Genomic DNA, 18,992 nt, shown 5'->3' with positions numbered 1-18,992 from the left:
CTCCCCATTTCTACGGGCCTAAGTGCTCTAGTTCAGGATTTGACAGCTCCGTTGTTGACGGAAAGCTGACGTTAATATGTTATTAATGGGTTATTAATCGTTCTGCCCTCTAGCTGCGGTTGTGATAGAGAATGCCAACGTGTGGCCACTGGTGAGGATCTACCGCGGTGGCTTCCTGCTGATCGAGTTCCTCTTCCTGCTGGGCATCAACACGTACGGCTGGCGCCAGGCGGGGGTCAACCATGTGCTCATCTTCGAGCTCAACCCCCGCAACAACCTCTCCCACCAGCACCTCTTTGAGGTGAGAGTTTGGTCCTGTGTGGCTCAGTTGGGAGAGCATGGCGCTTGCAACATCAGGATTTTGGGTTCGATTTCCGGGGCCACTCTTTAGTAAAATGTATGCGCTCATAACTAACTTTGGATAAAAGCGTCTTATGAATGGCGCATATATTAGTCTGGTCCTAGAAGTTTGTTGTTGTTTATTTATTTTATAATTTTTTATTTCACCTTTATTTAACCAGGTAGGCTAGTTGAGAACAAGTTCTCATTTGCAACTGCAACCTGGCCAAGATAAAGCATAGCAGCGTGAACAGACAACACAGAGTTACACATGGAGTAAACAATTAACAAGTCAATAACACAGTAGAGAAAAAAAAGGGGGGAGTCTATATACATTGTGTGCAAAAGGCATGAGGAGGTAGGTGAATAATTACAATTTTGCAGATTAACACTGGAGTGATAAATGATCAGATGGTCATGTACAGGTAGAGATATTGGTGTGCAAAAGAGCAGAAAAGTAAATAAATAAAAACAGTATGGGGATGAGGTAGGTGAAAATGGGTGGGCTATTTACCGATAGACTATGTACAGCTGCAGCAATCGGTTAGCTGCTCAGATAGCAGATGTTTGAAGTTGGTGAGGGAGATAAAAGTCTCCAACTTCAGCGATTTTTGCAATTTGTTCCAGTCACAGGCAGCAGAGAACTGGAACGAAAGGTGGCCAAATGAGGTGTTGGCTTTAGGGATGATCAGTGAGATACACCTGCTGGAGCGCGTGCTACGGATGGGTGTTGCCATCGTGACCAGTGAACTGAGATAAGGTGGAGCTTTACCTAGCATGGACTTGTAGATGACCTGGAGCCAGTGGGTCTGGACAAAACGGATGGCACTGTGAAAACTGCATGTTTGCTGAGTAAGCAATTTTGTAGATGACATCGCCGAAGTCGAGGATCGGTAGGATAGTCAGTTTTACTAGGGTAAGTTTGGCAGCGTGAGTGAAGGAGGCTTTGTTGATTTGATTTTCGATTGGAGATGTTTGATATGAGTCTGGAAGGAGAGTTTACAGTCTAGCCAAACACCTAGGTACTTATAGATGTCCACATATTCAAGGTCGGAACCATCCAGGGTGGTGATGCTGGTCAGGCGTGCGGGTGCAGGCAGCGAACGGTTGAAAAGCATGCATTTGGTTTTACTAGCGTTTAAGAGCAGTTGGAGGCCACGGAAGGAGTGTTGTATGGCATTGAAGCTCGTTTGGAGGTTAGATAGCACAGTGTCCAAGGACGGGCCGGAAGTATATAGAATGGTGTCGTCTGCGTAGAGATGGATCAGGGAATCGCCTGCAGCAAGAGCAACATCATTGATGTATACAGAGAAAAGAGTCTGCCCGAGAATTGAACCCTGTGGCACCCCCATAGAGACTGCCAGAGGACCGAACAACATGCCCTCCGATTTGACACACTGAACTCTGTCTGCAAAGTAATTGGTGAACCAGGCAAGGCAGTCATCCGAAAAACCGAGGCTACTGAGTCTGCCGATAAGAATATGGTGATTGACAGAGTCGAAAGCCTTGGCAAGGTCGATGAAGACTGCTGCACAGTACTGTCTTTTATCGATGGCGGTTATGATATCGTTTAGTACCTTGAGCGTGGCTGAGGTGCACCCGTTGTGGTACACTGGTTGAGTTTTAGTCTTATCGTTCTGATTATTACTTATCGTTCATATTATGTATGTGGCTTTTTATGGTCACATTTAGTGTAGTGTTACTGAATCTAGCTTTAGTATCAAGTCATTTGCTTGAATTCTCTCCCTCTCTGTCTCAAATTGAAACTAGCTTTATTGGCATGAAAGGAGCAAATCAGCTGTTGCCAAAGCAATAAGCAGTAGAACGGAATGACACGAATAGATGGCGTTTTCAATCAAATTACAACACCAGTTAACCTGCCTTTCCCCTCCCTCCTCTCCTCCACATAGATTGCTGGTTTCCTGGGGGTGCTGTGGTGTGTGAGCATCCTGTCCTGTCTGTTCTCCAAGTCCATCCTGGTGCCCATGCAGGCCAACCCGCTGGTCCTCTACGGCTTCTTCTTCCTCTTCCTCATCAACCCCTTCAAGACCCTCTACTACAAGTCACGCTTCTGGCTCCTCAAACTGCTGGTGAGACCCTCAGAATGCCGAAGAAGTGCACTGTCAAATGTTATATGGCCGCAAGTGCACTGTCAATATAGTCATATATATATATATATCTTTCTCTCACACGATCTCTCTTCCCTCACTCCATTCCCCACCTCTCTACCTTTCTCCCTATCCCTCCCTCTCCTCCAGTTCCGTGTGGTGACAGCCCCGTTCCACAGGGTAGAGTTTGCAGACTTCTGGCTGGCCGACCAGCTCAACTCTCTAGGGGTGGTTCTGATGGACCTGGAGTACCTCATCTGTTTCTACAGCTTTGAGCTCGACTGGAAGCAGCAAGACGGGCTACTGCGCGACAGTAAGCAACGGACACACACACACAGAGACACACATACATACACACATACATACACACATACATACATACATACATACATACATACATACATACATACATACATACATACATACATACATACATACATACATACATACATACATACATACATACACACATACATACATACATACTAACACACACACTAACACACTCCAAGCTCTATGGACAATAAGCTTGTTAGTTTGACTATCAATCAGTCAGCTCAACAATCAGGGCTTTTCTCATTTCTGGTGGCTACTTTAATTTCTCTCTTCCTCTCCTTTATCCCCGTCTCCTCTCTCTGTATCTCTCTCTTTCTCACTCTGTCATCACAACACGCAGCCTTATCCAAGCATACAAATCTCAGTCAAAACAAGCCCACACTAAACATACCCTCAAGACTTTTGTCCAAATAAAGTGAACTCGAGTCCAAACAAACATAACCAAGTCCACAGACGGCTCACTCCAAACACTATCCAGTCCAAATAAACATACACACCCACCTAGCCTTGTTCAAGCACATTTTATCCCGTTGATGTTATTATTTGCATGGGTGTTACGTGTTGGAGTCAACTCCCATGTAAAACTCATGAGTATATTAAATTCCTGTAAATAAATTCTATGTCCGACCCAACACAGGAATTTAAATGGAATGTATTTGGCAGATTTGATTGGTTGACAGATAATGTGCTTTGTGATAGGTGCTGGTGTTTGTCACTCCTACTCGTATAACTGAATTTTATAGGTTAATTCCTAATCGATGTGTATTCTGATAGGTGGAGGCGTGTGTCACTCGTACTCGTATGGCGTGCGGGCAGTGATCCAGTGTCTGCCGGCCTGGTTCCGCTTTGTGCAGTGCCTGCGGCGTTACCGCGACTCCAAACGGGCCTTCCCACACTTGGTCAACGCAGGGAAATACTCCACCACCTTCTTCGTGGTCACCTTCGCTGCCCTCTACAGCACCCACAAAGGTATGGAGAGAATGTTTATAGTCATCTTAGACTGGGATCTAAATGACATATCGTAAGGACAGAACTGTTTTGGGCCACTACGCCGGTTGACATGCATATACCAGTGATTCTCATAACAGGAGAGAGGATCCACAAACAATGGAACAACAAACAAGGAGAGATTAGTACAGTAATGGTATTTGTAGTTGATAAGTATGCACTACGTACCAAATGCTTGAATCATTGATTGAGCGGGTGCTTTGTTGATTTGATCAGTGATTTGAGTGATTGAATATGACCCTTGACCCCTATGCCTCTCCCCTCCTAGCTGAGCGTCATGATGACACCCAGATCTTCTTCTACCTGCTGATCGGCTGTTCATTAGTCAGTTCCTGTTACACCCTGGTGTGGGACCTGAAGATGGACTGGGGCCTGTTTGACCGCAATGCAGGAGATAACACCATACTCAGAGAGGAGATCGTCTACCCACAGAAAGTTAGTGTGCACCTCTTGGTCATAACGACCAAAATGACAAATATAAGTTGGGTAGAGGTAATCGTCCAAATACAGAAACACACACAAACACACACACACACAGTTCGGGAAAAACATATGCCTCAAAGAGGAACAGAGAGGATGTAGGGCTGGTCGATATGTAACTCATTTGAATGTATGTTTCTGTGCAATATTCCAAATGCCTGTATCGCAAGAATCACGTTTTTATTTTGTTCTCATGAGCGTTTATGTCCAATTGTTCTCGTGTTGTGTTTTTGGTCTCGTCTCCTTCGTTCCTTCTCTGCTCTGAGCACCTTTCCATTTACACCAACGATCGGAGTATAATGACCAGATGCTCATGTCTCCGCCCTAACAATGGGAGTTGTCCCAAAGACGCAAAGGTAGTCAACAAGCTTAAGCCCGAAATAAGCCCATAGAAACGCATTGGGCTAATTTGTGAAACCTCTCGCTTTCGCCTGTTCCTCTGTTTACACTCACACACAAAGCCCCTGACACTCGCACAACAAAGATGAGAGATCACGTCTTCCTCTCTGACAAGCGGTTTCAACCTGCTATTTGCATTTGAGGTTTGGTCCAACAGAATGGGTCATATGGACACCAACACATTGAGACATTATTTTACTGTAACAGAGGACAAGTTAACCTTTCTAATCATACCCTCAACTGCTCAAAGTTCACACAGAGCAGACAGTACTAAAACAGGAGTATCAATGAACGTTGATTCTGGACAATTCATTCTGTGTCGCGCACGGCATTGCAGTACCGCTAGCAGCATTTTGGCCACCGACTGTTATACTAGTTGTCTAATTAAGCAATAATGCATGAGGAGGTGTGGTATATGGCCAATATACCATGGCTATGGGCTGTTCTTAGGCACGCTGCATCGCGGAGTGCCTGGACACAGCCCTTAGCCGTGGTATATTGGCAATATACCACAAACCCCAGAAATGCTTTTTTGCTATTATAAACTGGTTACCAATGTAATTAGAGCAGTAAAAATACATTTTGTCATACCCGTGGTATACGGTCTGATATACCACTGCTGTCAGCCAGTCAGCATTTAGTGCTTGAACCACCCATTTTATAATCTGTGTTTTATAAATGTGCAATAAACATATAACACAATTTATATAAGGAATTGGCAACTCGATCTCATTCTGAGAAAGAAGGTAGGCCACTTGAGTTCAACATCTGAACAAAGTGGACAGGCTAGCCTGCTGTTCAAACAGTTGGAGAAGGACAGAATGGTGTGTTCATAACAATTCAACTGTTCTGCCTTGTTAACTAGCAAATAGATCCTTGAAACATAAAGATTAGCTGGCTACTCACTAGCTCGTGGGCTTGTGCTGGAGAGATTATGAGACTGGTTTTATAATGCCTGCTACAAGAGGTTAGTCATGATTAGTGAATGTGCTTTATACATGGTTCTGGTTAAATTTGTAACAAAATATTTTTGTAGACAAACCTGAAAGCCAGATCAGTGATTATTGCAACAACAACAAACAAAAAAGGTTCAACTATTTTGATCAAATAATTAAATAATTAGTTGGTTTAATGGTTGTGGAAGGCCTAGGTGTAATTTCACAAGCCCTGAATTCATCTAGATTATTGTTGACTGTTTGAAATGCAGTGTATTTTACCTTTTAATTGTACAACAAAGCTTATTTAGAAATGTATGTCGTAAATAGTCCAGAAGTTAGGGAAAAAAATGGAAATGGAGAATGACTTTTAGGCCATAACACCCAGCCATAAGACGATGTCTGCTAATGTAATAAATCATTGTTAAAATATTTTCAGGCCAACTGTTTTTCTGTAATGTCAGAAGATATGTGATGATAATACATGGGTGTGTGTGTTTGTTCAGGCCTACTACTACTGTGCCATACTGGAGGATGTGCTGCTGCGTTTTGCCTGGACAATACCCCTCTCCCTGAGCACCGCCAGTGCACCGTCAGCTGCAGACATTGTGGCTACCATCCTAGCCCCTCTGGAGGTCTTCAGGTGAGATTACATTATCTGAAGATTCACAGGTGATCATTTAACCACTAAATACCTCCCTCAATGGTATTTCACACATGAAATGAATGTGAAACACCTCAACATTTCACTTGATTCTCTTCCGCTCCACTGCAGGCGTTTTGTGTGGAACTTCTTCCGCCTGGAGAACGAGCACCTGAATAACTGTGGCGAGTTCCGTGCCGTGAGGGACATCTCAGTGGCTCCGCTGAACGCTGACGACCAAACGCTGCTGGAGCAGATGATGGACCAGGAGGACGGAGTCCGGAACCGCTTGGGCAAGAAGAACTGGAAACGCTCCTACAGCATTTCCCTGAGACGGCCACGCCTCGCTTCCCAGTAAGGTTATACAATTGCTCCACACACATATAATGACATGCCTGCATACATACACACAAAGCTGCAGCGTGTCCCTGAGACAACCGCGCCTCGCTTCCCAGTATGGTAATAATGTATGGCTGTGTTCCCCTCTACTAAACTTCCTCTCCTCAGGACCAAGACCCGGGACACCAAAGTTCTCATGGAGGACACAGACGATGACACCTGACATCAGGCCAGACCCATTGCATCCATAGCATGGGTTCAGAACCTCTTTAAAGGACCACGTCCCTCCTAGGGGCATACACCCCCTCCTCCCCCATCAATCAGTCGATCAATCATTTGATGACCCGCCCCCTCATCAGTCCATCACAGAGCTGCCTATCTGCGTCAACAAACAGAGTACAAAGACTTGAATATAGGCGTATACAGAGGATAACAATTGGAGACAAATACAAATATCACACACACCTTGGAACAGCTACTTTTAAGCCACTTTGTTTTGTTACGTTCATGGACCATTTAGTGCTGAGTTGACGTCACCCGTTGTTTTTTATATTTCATGGGGCATAGACAAAACACCAAGACTGTGTAAATGTTGATGTAAATATCAGGAAGAACAAACAGGGGAATGGACTGTTGATTTCAAGATGGCTAATCAGAAATGATGTAATCTAAAAAAAGACTGAGAGCGTTGGACTCTGAACAGTGATCAGACACTCCTCTGCAATCAGTCTGGTCCAAGACTTTCTTATGACCTTTTTTGATGAACATGATGATGACGACTACTGTATTGATGTGGCTGTCCTTTCCATGTGTGATAAGTTCTTCCACGAATACCTTGGTTTTTATTTTATTTTGTTTAATTAAATAGCTATTTATGTGAGGGGAAAGATGCCTAAAACATTTGGTAGTGAAATGGGGGAGGTTCTGATTTGAAATGGCTGCTAAAGTGTCTGCCTAATGTTGCCCAAAAATAACTGTTCCAAGAACTTGTTGGTAAGGGGGAGAGGAGTTTGTTCTAATGGTTCAGTATGGGTCGGTCTGAATATAAGGCTGATCAGTGCTTCAGGGCATTTCATCCTTTAAAATTACATTATGTTCAAAAACCCTCAGGAGGCTCTGATTGGACAATTCTCTTAAAACAAGCCCACCCCTTCCCGGTCTTCAGAACCTTTATAGGGAGGGGGCCTCCCATCATTGGGGAACACCCCCCCCATGTCTATTTCTATGGGCAAAAGCACATTCCATGACAAAAACTGTTCACACCCCCTTTTGTTGGCTGAGAGGATTTTGCAGATTATTTCCTGTAATTCTATACATTCTGCCATTGGGTGAAGATTTTTTGGGCCATTTTTAAGCTAATTTCCTGCAGTTCTACATATTTTGAGTGTTTATGTGATATCTGAGTGACTCAAACATTACAACAAAATCAATGGGCTAAATGACCTACCTAAAAAAATGTTAGCTGACATGGACTAGTTGATCTGGACATTTCTGACAAGTTATAAATAGCTCTCGGAGGTCTGCAATGACGAGGAAAACTGATGATGCACTACCCAATTTCAAAATTGCACCTTGTGCATTCAAGAGTAATTTGAAAGCCAGACAGTTCCCCCCCCCGACCCCACAGTTTGGGAACCACTGGTCTAAGGTACAACATTTTTAGATAGACGTTATAGCGTAACTGAAAATGTAAGAACTTTCTTAAATGAAATCATATCATTTGACAACCCTGTTTGTAAGCTTTCAAATGATGTCACACTCAACCGTTTATTTTCCCCCAGTGATGTGGACGTCTCATGGACGGTTGGGGTATGCAAAAGGGGTCCGCTTTGAGCACCTCCATCTCCTGAATGCTTTGACATTCTGGTCCAAAAAGTCACTTTCTGACCACTTCCACCATGGGCAAACATGAATGAAAGGTTTTGTTCAAATCAAAAGGGTTGCAGTCAGAAAGTGATCGAAATCACATGGAACAACCCCTATACCAATATGGTTTAACTGTAGCATTGTTTACTTTCATGCCAAATCTAGGATGTCTTCTTTTTATTTACTAGTGTGAGCTAACACAGTCTCTCTCAGGAAGCCCTGGTAGGTGTGAGAATGACAGAATGTATGACTATTGCTCTTAGATCTAGTCAAATATCTGAAACATTCCATTGAGAGCTGGGCTGTGCTTCCATAGTGTAACGCTTCACTCAAAGACCATTTTATGCTTGATCTGAAAATGTGGTCAGAGGCTCCGTATGGAGGGTGTGATGCAATTATGGCGTCTCCGGAGACACGCAGAGGCCAAATTGAGCTCCATGCCACCTCACCGTGAGCCTCCCAAATTTTGTAACAATGCGGAGGGCTCCGTATAGCTACATACACACAAACTCACTTCCTTGACAACTTCCTTTACAACAGCTCTGCGCTGCTCCGTGGAGCGCAAGAAGTATGAACGCCCGGACTTCTGCAGAGGCCGTGTCACCGTAGAATGCGGCACGGCCAATGCAGACGTCAGATTGATCCTGCAGCACCTTTTCCTGATAATGCACAGTAGATAGAAATGACATCTATAGAAAATATATTTCACTATTAGGGCCCTTACTTTTTCTTGGCCATGTGACAGTTTCTTTCTAGAGAAAATCACAACCTAAGGTGCCACCAGCCACCTGTGATCCCTACGTCTGTTCTAGACATCCTAGTTCTATATGCGATGTTGTGCTGCTTTGCGTCCACTAAGCACCACAGCCCAGGTCTCTTCTGAAAACCCAGCTCTCTTCTATCAGTAGGGTCAGTTTCCATTGACTCTGTTATAATTGGGGCCCAGTGTTTTTCCTGCTCAGGTGTCAGTTTGGAAAACTCCTGGTCCTTGCCATCCCATTAGATCGCAGGGCTGAACACCCAATGCCAGTTAGGAGTCACATGTGTCTGGGGATGTGCAGGGGTTGGCCTCTTCACCTGCCCTTAATATTAGTAGTTGTTGAATTCTGCTGTAAAACAGCATATTCCTCTGTAGCAGATATCTAAGTCATTCCATCCAGACAGTTTTTTATTTTTACGTTTTATTCCTAGCCTTGGATGTGTTCTTAGCTCGGACACTTCTCACTTTGGGGGATTTGTTGAATGTATCATTCTGTCAGTAACTCCAGACAATAAATGCAATGTGTATGCTCTCACATAAAGACTCCAAAGAGAAGGGTCTGCATTGGCTCACCTAAGGAGACTTGAATATTAGAATGCATTTTGTGCCGTTTCAGCTTTAAGCGTTCTGCTCAAACTGAGTAAGAACCATTTCCCAGAATCCCTCCCTTCCTAAAAGCCACCTGAGGGTTTTAACCCCCACTCTGTATAACCAGGTAGATTTACTAACACTGTAAAGATATAAGCAATCGTATAGGGCGGAATCCTAACTTGATATGCCCAGATAACTCATCTCCCATTGATATCAATGCACGATGTTCAAAGGTTTGAGTTAACCCAAGTATATCTCAGGTTAGGTTTTGGCCCATACTTCTCAAGCTGCATTTCGTAGTTCATAGGTCAACTGTAATGGTGATTATGGAAAGCCTGATGGAGCTTAAATGTGGTCTAGGGGGAACTAGTCTTAAATAATGTGGTGAAGGAGAGAACCATGAAAAGACAACATGGTGATCTATTAGTGTCTCCGTTCCAAGTAACACCTTATTGCTCATATAGTGCACAAGAAGTATTATGCTATATTGGACTATATAGGGAATAGGGTGTCATTTGCGATATGCCCAGTCTTTTTATGGTTGAGCTTTCCTGTCGGCCTTGCCCAGCTCAGATGGGATTCTCCACAGAGGCCCATAGACTTGAATGGAGCTGGTGAGCAATAACGGCCATGCGTAATCCCTGTAATAAGTCTTAATAAGTGTTAAGCAATGTTTGTACCCGAGGGAGGAGGGGACCCCAGTGTCTCAGGGCAAACTGTTGATTTTCATTGATCTACAAAGCACTGATGAGTCAATATTTAACTAGATTCCACCTCAACCGATTGTCCAATTTCTGACAAAAATAAATGATTTGCCATAAAAGTGTACCTACTTGTGCACTTTAGCTGCTATATAAGAGCCATTATAGACACAGAATAAGTGAGCGATTCATTTGTTTTTTTCCTGGCGAAAACGAGAAAGATGGGGCACAACTAGTAACGAGTCACCCTGTGCGACCTTGGGTCCCCCGCCCGTTGTTAAGATGGTGATGCCATTCTGTTACATTTTCAGATATTGTGGTCTCTACAGGTCTGAAGACTGCACCTCTCTAGGTCAACCAATGGACCTAGTGGGGGAATAAGCAAATATTTACCCTTTTGTTACATTCCTAATGTAACGTCACACCCCTGAGAGAGTGATATGGAGGGCCCACACACAAAGATATTGTAAATATACACACACTCTGAAGTGCTTATACACACCCTGCTTACAAGCATACCCTGTACACACACTTACCTTGCTTGGAATATGATCCAGCTGATCTATGAATGCTAAGATTGGAGTAGCACTGGACCCATTCCCCTGTCGCTTCTCATTGGATCACTGAATCTCTCAGAGCTGTCACTCAAATGGATCCTCCCATGGAAGAAGAGTGGAATCTACTGTAGCAAAAGCCTGGACCAAAACAAAGCTCTTTAGAATGTTTTGTGAAAAGTAAACCATGTTTCCCTTACGCCTAGAACGTTATAAAGACTTAATAAAGACCCTGTATGGATTATATGAAACGGACGACCATTACATGTCCCGCGAGCGTTGTTTTATGTTTCAGTTTTTGGACATGCTCGCCCAATGTACTGTCATCGTACCCTGTACTTCTGGTCACTGTAACTACAACCTTAAAGGAGTACTCGTCATGAGTACTCGTCGGCATTCTCTGCTAACTTAGGCGCCTGGATCGTCTCCCTGACCCTGTAATTCTGTTTTTGAGTTTAAAAAAAATATCAAACAAAAAAAATGACTGGACTCGTAGCTCTTTATTTCCATCCTTCTGTACTTGTTTATTTCCTATTTTATTCATTCTCTTCCGTAATTTCGTTGTCCAGCAGGTGCTGCTGTTTCTATGACCTCGTGAGGACATTCTATAATGTTTGAATGTAGACTGTTGTGAATATTTTCCTATACATTTTGGTTTCTTTTGCAGAGGGAGGTGTCAATGAAATGTCTTCTTATAGCTACTCAAAGTAGTAGTTTCATGCCCATGCTTGGCAGGCTGAAACCTCCCATGCTTCTCCTATAAATGGAAAATGTATTGTATAGGCCAATGCCAGCCACAGATTTGACACCAAAAAAACATGCCCATGCCTATGTGGGATGTCCGCTACAGCAAATGCGGATCAACATGACACAGAAATCTTGTGTGGAATGCCAAAGGATACAATTATCTGACAGATTGTAGAGACAAAGTACCATTTTACGGGCACTTTTGTAACTGTACACTCTGCCTTTTCATTCTCTAGAAGTATTTAATTCAGTTTGGGGAGTGATCCATGACCAAATAGATCACCTACTTTTGTATATATAGTGTGACACCCCTTCAAATTTGTGGATTTGGCTATTTCAGCCGCACCCGTTGACGATTGGTGTATAAAAATCGAGCACACAGCCATGCAATCTCCATAGACAACTATTGGCAGTAGAATGACCTTACTGAAAACCTGTGACTTTCAACGTGGCACCATCATAGGACGCAATCTTTCCAACAAGTCAGTTCGTCAAGAGCTGCAAGTGCTGTTATTGTGAAGTGAAAACGTCTAGGAGCAACAACGGCTCAGCTGCAAAGTGGTAGGTCACACAGGCTCACAGAACAGGACCGCCGAGTGCTGATGCACGTAAAAGTCATCTGTCCTCAGTTGCAACACTCACTACCGAGATCCAAACTGCCTATGGAAGCAACGTCAGTACAATAACTTTGTTGGGAGCTTCATGAAATGGGTTTCCATGGCCAAGCAGCCACACACAAGCCTAAGATCACCATATGCAATGCCAAGCATTGGCTGGAGTGGTGTAAAGCTCGCCGCCATTGGACTCTGGAGCAGTGGAAACACTTTCTCTAGAGTGATGAATCACACTTCACCATCTGGGTTTGGCAGATGCCAGGAGAACGCTACCTGCCCCAATGCATAGTGCCAACTGTAAAGTTTGGTGGAGGAGGAATAATGTTCTGGGGCTGTTTTTTATGGTTCTGGCTAGGCCCTTTAGTTCCAGTGAAGTGAAATCTTAATGCTACAGCACAATGACATTCTAGATGATTCTGTGCTTCCAACTTTGTGTCAACAGTTTGGGGAAGGCCCTTTCCTGTTTCAGCATGACAATGCCCCCCACGCACAAAGCGGGGTTCATCCAGAAATAGTTTGTTGATATCGCTGTGGAAGAATTTGACTGGCCTGCACAGAGCACTGACCTCAACCCCATTGAACACCTTTGAGATGAATTGGATCAACGACTGTGAGCCAGGCCTAATCACCCAACATCAGTGCCCAACCTCACTAATGCTCGTGGCTGAATGGAAGCAAGTCCCCGCAGCAATGTTCCAACGTCTAGTGGAAAGCCTTTCCAGAAGAGTGGAGGCTTATAGCAGCAAAGGGGGGACCAGCTCCATATTAATGCCCATGATTTTGGAATGAGATGGTTGACAAGCAGTTGTCCACATACTTTTGTATAGTGTATGATAAACTGAGTGGTTCGAGTCCTGAATTCTGATCAGACCATATACCACGGGAATGACTAAACATTTATTTTATGTTGGTAACCAATTCATAAGACTGGGTTTGTGGTATATACGACTGCTAAGGGCTGTATCCAGGGCCTCTGTGTTGCATCGTGACTTAGAACAGCTTTTAACAGTTGTATAAATGGCAATATACCACACCCCCTCCAAGTTAGTAAGTGTTTGAATTGTAGCATAACAGAACAATTTATTTAGATGAATAACAGCTCGTGCCTATTCCACAAGTCACTGCACACGTTTTCCACTGTCTTGCCTTGTTGCAACGTATCATGGCAGTAGACATTAAGGTCGAGAAGTACTTGAAAACAAAGGTTCACCCCTCACCACCAATAGGCTGTACAGTTGCCTTGATTTCACCATCTTTGTTGACACGTGCTTCGATTACTTGCTTAGTTGCTCAGCGGTGAGTAGGGCCTAGCATAGGTGAGCCGCATGCGGGTTAAAGAGCAGAAATTATTTCAGTTGCATTCTGACTGCATGAACGGAAGTTTCTCCATTCTCATTGACGTAGAGTAGCCTACTTTTGTGTGTGTGGTGGGCGGGAAATGTCATACAGTTCCGACATGTCTGTAAAGGAGAATTATTACGAAGGAGACCTAAATAGTTTACCCGACGACTCCAATGTTGTCCAACGTTATTTATTACAACTGAGACAGAGGGCACAGAAAGACGTCATCGACCCGCAGGACAGGTTGAATTGGTCGGACAGGTTTCTAATAAAGTTTCTGAGAGCGAGAGACTTTGATGTTGAGCTGTCACTGAAGGTTGGTATACGCGGTGGGTTAACTATTGTAACATGAAACTATTTAGGACATGTTTTCAATGTATTTAGCAGTTGTTTAGAACTTGGAATGTGAAGGAGAGTTGGGTCAATGGCCCCAAGAACAATTTATTTTACCTGTATTTAACCAGGCAAGTCAGTTAAGAACAAATTCTTATTTTCAATGACGGCCTGGGAACAGTGGGTTAACTGCCTGTTCAGGGCAGAACGACAGATTTGTACCTTGTCAGCTCGGGGGGTTTGAACTCGCAACCTTCTGGTTACTAGTCCAACGCTCTAACCACTAGGCTACCCTAGTGGTTAGAGCCTACACAAAAAAACAGTTTGGTAAATGTGGACGATGTGGACTTCGTTTGTTTGCCTATGAAGGGAAATACTTGACCGCAGTTGACACGTTTTTTAAGTTAACGTTATTTAATTAAATATTTTTAGAAAATAGGCGTTTTTCCCAAGTACTGGGGTAACTGCCAGGACGATCAATGGGAACAGGATGCACCTGAGCTCAATTTCGAGTCTCATAGCAAAGGGTCTGAATAGTTATTTTTTATTATATTTGCAAACATTTAAAAAAAAAATTATGGGTTAAACTTTGTTTATTTAATCAATTGTAGAATAAGTCTATAACGTAACAATATGCGGAAAAAGTCAAGGGGTCTGAATACTTAACGAAGGCACTGTGTGTGTGTGTATATATAATAATGTGTGTGTATATAATTTTAAAAATTATATATATATAGTGACTTAAAAAAAATGTAGTCGAGACGGATATTTTTAATTCTTTATTTTGATTGCAATCTCTCAGAAAAAGTAAAAGGTGTCGATCTCCATCCTCCCGTTTCAGAATGTAATTTTCATTGTCCTGCTTGGTTCAATAGCTTGACATGATTTGACAGGCTGACCGCTGGCTATTTGTCTGTTGCAATCTAAAATACGTTTTCTTTCCCATCTTTCTTTCTCTCGCTTCCTCTCTCCCTCCATCCTTATAGCTACTAATTAATTACCAGCGTTGGAGGAGAGAGTGCCCAGAGATCAATGGCAACCTGCACCCATCCTCTGTCCTGGGACTCCTCCAGAATAACTACCATGGAGTGCTGAGGGACCGGGACCTCAGTGGCAGCAGAGTGCTCATCTATAGGATAGGTTAGTCCTCATCTATATGGTGTGGTCTCGGTGTCAGGCAAGGCAAATGGCACCACTGCATAAAACCACCTAATATAGTATTTAGTACTTGTAGTATTTTATTAGGATCTCCATTAGCTACTGCTAAAGCAGCAGCCACTCATCCTGGGTTCTACACAAACCATAGCATAATAAATAACATTAATAGATAATTACAGCTGAAGGACAGAACTAAATACATTTCAAATAAGAATACACACTTTCATACATTTGCCTTAGCATTCCATGCATCATGTACTCATAACAGCAATACTGCAGCCATTCATTTTCTCATGTATTGCAATCCTTTGCTCTACTACTGTTACAGTTGCTTTGTTTAAGCAGGTCCAGATATCCTAATATCACAGCATCCTTGAATCCTGATATCCTAATATCACAGCATCCTTGAATCCTGATATCCTAAAATCACAGCATCCTTGAATCCTGATATCCTAAAATCACAGCATCCTTGAATCCTGATATCCTAAAATCACAGCATCCTTGAATCCTGATATCCTAAAATCACAGCATCCTTGAATCCTGATATTCTAATCTCACAGCACCAGTTATGTAGAGAATGTCACAACATCAGGAACAATCTGTGTCATTGGTTCATAATCATGTGACTCATAGATGCTATACTGAACACATGAAAATGCAATAATCATGTGGAGTTTCACCAAAGTCGTTAACTCCTCCTCATCCCTCCTGGCGTGAACAGAGCCACATATCATTTCGTATGGAGTTGCACATAAGTTCACCCCTTCTGTGTTCCCCTGATGTGAATGCAGCAACCTTAAATTGTATGGAGTTGCAGTCTGCACTTCACTAAATTCCCCTGATGTGAATAAAGCAACCTTAATTCACTAAATTCCCGACATGAATAAAGATACCTTGTCGTCTACAGTTACCGCCCACAACGGGGTAACGTAATCTCTTGAATCATATGGAATTGCGCCGAAGTTTCACTGCTGCTATGTTCCCCTAACGTCAACGCAGCAACCTTGAAATGTACTTTGAACGTTATTCATTTTGATACATCGGCCCATGGCACAGGGCTATGTGAGGTGGCATACCTACTGTATTTGGCTTAATATGGTATACTCTATAGTAGGTGTATTCAAATCTTACCTTACGAGATCCAGAGCACTGCTAGTTTTGTGTTCGACCTGATCATTAATTGCACCCATCTGGTGTCTCAGGTCTAAATCAGTCCCTGAATAGAAGGGAATAATTTATAAAAAGCAGTTGAATTGGCTTCGATGTCAAGATTAGAATTGATGTACTCTACAGCAGGGCTCTCCAACCCTGTTCCTGGAGAGCTACCCTCCTGTAGGTTTTTGCTCCAACTCCAGTTCTAACTAACCTTAATTCAGTTTATCAACCAGCTAATTGTTAGAATCAAGTGTGCTAGATTAGGGTTGGTGTGAACACTTACAGGACGGTAGCTCTCCAGGGACAGGGTTGGAGGACCCTGTTCTACTGGGCCATTTGAGAAGTTGTCATTTTGAGATGTCATTTGCAATGTGTTGGCTTGTCTCCTCAGGTCAGTGGAACCCTAAAGATTTCACAGCTTACGAGGTGTTCCGTGTCAGTCTGATCACATCTGAGCTGATCGTCCAGGAGACCGAGACACAGAGGAATGGACTGAAGGCCATCTTCGACATGCAGGGATGGTGCTTCGCTCATGCCTTACAGATCAACTCCTCCCTGGCAAAGATGATGTCCTCTGTGCTCACGGTAGGATATTAGTTGAACTTGGTTGTGTTCATTAGGAAACCAATGATTTTTTTTATTTTTTAAGTTTTGCTACTGAAAACAAAAATGATTTCCTATTGAACCATTGCAGGTAGTCCCTCCCTGTTTCAGTCTGTTTTCTTTAGATTGGTGCCTAATGAACAGAACCCAGTACTGTTGTTTTTAAAGGGTCCCTCTGCTTTCAGAAATAATCTTAGAATGATCAATACTTTTGAAGGTTAGGTTTAGGTCTGGATCCAGAGTTATCTGTATTGCAGACATCTCATGTTAATCTTACAGAATATAGCCACATACTCAATAGCTATACTGTGAATAAGCCTGTAATAATAATACTGTAATAAGCCTCCTGTGTAAATGTGATCTTGTCAGGACTCGTTTCCTCTGAAGGTGCGAGGGATCCATCTGATCAATGAGCCCATATTCTTCAGGCCCGTCTTCACCATGATCCGTCCATTCCTGACTGATAAGATCAAACAGCGGGTCAGTCACCATTCTTATGTTCTTGCACTATGACTGTTGCTTCATCTTTCATACATTGTCAACAAGAGTGATGGAGATGATGATAGTGACCTCAGATGTTGTTTAGAGCAGGTGCTTATAACCCATTATGATAATGATGATAATGCAGCCTCTGATGACAATGTTGATCATGACAACAGTGATACTATTTCATGTCAATTCCCTTCTGTCTTACTCCTAGATCCACATGCATGGCAGTAATTTCAAAGAGACGCTGAGTGGCTTCTTCTCCAAAGACATCCTCCCCCAGGAGTACGGGGGCAGCGGCCCCTCCATGGAGGAGGTTTGTCAGGAGTGGACCTCCCACATTCTGCAGTCTGAGGAACGCCTCACCCAGCTCTCCACCTGCCCTGCAGGAGATGAGGTCACCCCAGACCCAGACCCAGAGAAAGAACCTGACCCTGACAGCCAGTCTGCCTACAGCTCCTGACTCCAAATGGACTACACATCCCAGAGTGCATCTCAATGACCAACCACACAACTCGTAGCATCCTTCTGAAGTGGATGGGGTGCACATCTTCAGCTCTCGAGGTCCAAGATTATATGCAAGTTTACTACCAGTTTCCTGGTTATTAAGTTTGTCAGATGATGATGGTAGGACCAAATGCTCAAAATAATTGAGTACATTGTGTTTGGAATTAGACCTAGACTACTTTTCTCTATCTCCTGTTTTATGGGTTTTAAAGTATATTAGCAGTATACAGCCAACTGTCTGTTACCATGTGTTACATCTTTAACCTTGGTCTTAGTTATATGTTTTAGCTATTTGTTAAATTTTGTGAATGTCTACTGTATTAGAGACTTGTATTTTTATACTATAATTGGTGTTTTAATTATGAAGATTAAAGGTCAATTCCACCACTTTTCAACCTCATTTGACATTATCTTCAGCACAATGCCAACGTGAAAACGGCACATTTCTACATTTTGTAGAAAGAAAATCTAAAGTTCTAGCCGATTACATCTGAGATCCGCAGTGACGTGGGGAGCATGAAAATACCTTCCCTCTGGCTAGAAATACTTTACAAGTTTTGAAAAACAATTTTCACTCTACCCTGTGATGTCACAAGCTAGGTTTCTATCCAATTTGCAAGAGATGTTCATGCAAATGTTATCAAATCTGCATTAAACAAATATGCACATTTTCCCACCAAAGGTTTGTTTCCATCAAAACAGACTTGTTGCAGAGAGAAGGCTGTCCGTGATGACGTAGTGCACATAAACCCTTTTGCGCTAAAGATCTCATGTATCAGATTTTAAAAAACAAATTCAATGTATTTGCATTGCATTTTCCACTCTATGCATGGTTTTGTTTTGTCACACAAACTTGTGATGAATGCCAAACTTGTCCAATCTAAAAATTAAAAAACACCTCCCAACCTATGCGACCCCTCTTGTTGGTGGAGAGAAATGTTTTAAAACGAATTTCTTGCACTTGTACACATTTCTTCTATGTATTGTGT

General features: G+C 42.9%; 2 protein-coding genes across 3 annotated transcripts in view; both read left to right on the top strand.

Annotated features, from left to right (window-relative positions):
• The window catches only part of LOC118402209 (xenotropic and polytropic retrovirus receptor 1 homolog), a 36,222-nt gene extending 24,628 nt beyond the window's left edge, over positions 1-11,594 (top strand). The window contains exons 7-14 of one of the 2 annotated variants that reach the window (XM_035800226.2): positions 114-301; positions 2,250-2,429; positions 2,598-2,760; positions 3,558-3,752; positions 4,060-4,226; positions 6,112-6,248; positions 6,381-6,602; positions 6,756-11,594. In XM_035800226.2, the coding sequence (XP_035656119.1) occupies positions 114-301; positions 2,250-2,429; positions 2,598-2,760; positions 3,558-3,752; positions 4,060-4,226; positions 6,112-6,248; positions 6,381-6,602; positions 6,756-6,810 (1,307 nt within the window). In that variant the 3' untranslated portion in view covers positions 6,811-11,594. Of the gene's footprint in view, positions 1-113; positions 302-2,249; positions 2,430-2,597; positions 2,761-3,557; positions 3,753-4,059; positions 4,227-6,111; positions 6,249-6,380; positions 6,608-6,755 lie in introns of both variants that reach the window. The other variant, XM_052477079.1, reaches the window with a different exon arrangement.
• A 2,099-nt stretch (positions 11,595-13,693) lies between these two features.
• LOC118402208 (alpha-tocopherol transfer protein-like) lies at positions 13,694-18,390 on the top strand. Its single transcript, XM_035800225.2, has 5 exons — positions 13,694-14,077; positions 15,081-15,234; positions 16,799-16,992; positions 17,380-17,490; positions 17,711-18,390. Exons 1-5 carry the CDS (start codon positions 13,859-13,861, stop codon positions 17,957-17,959), a joined length of 927 nt encoding a protein of 308 aa, XP_035656118.1. The 5' UTR covers positions 13,694-13,858; the 3' UTR covers positions 17,960-18,390.
• The last annotated feature ends 602 nt before the right edge of the window (positions 18,391-18,992 follow it).

This window comes from Oncorhynchus keta, chromosome 23, assembly GCF_023373465.1.
Source record: "Oncorhynchus keta strain PuntledgeMale-10-30-2019 chromosome 23, Oket_V2, whole genome shotgun sequence".
Lineage (NCBI taxonomy): Eukaryota > Metazoa > Chordata > Actinopteri > Salmoniformes > Salmonidae > Oncorhynchus > Oncorhynchus keta.
Note: the sequence above shows the minus strand (reverse complement) of the source record. Positions and strands in the feature narration are given on the sequence as shown.

Bases quoted from the DNA above. Each gene is read 5' to 3' on its own strand.
- LOC118402208 (XM_035800225.2), top strand. From the start codon at position 13,859: ATGTCATACAGTTCCGACATGTCTGTAAAGGAGAATTATTACGAAGGA. The intron at 16,993-17,379 runs GTAGGATATTAG...TGATCTTGTCAG, and splicing joins TGATGTCCTCTGTGCTCACG to GACTCGTTTCCTCTGAAGGT. The intron at 17,491-17,710 runs GTCAGTCACCAT...TCTTACTCCTAG, and splicing joins CTGATAAGATCAAACAGCGG to ATCCACATGCATGGCAGTAA.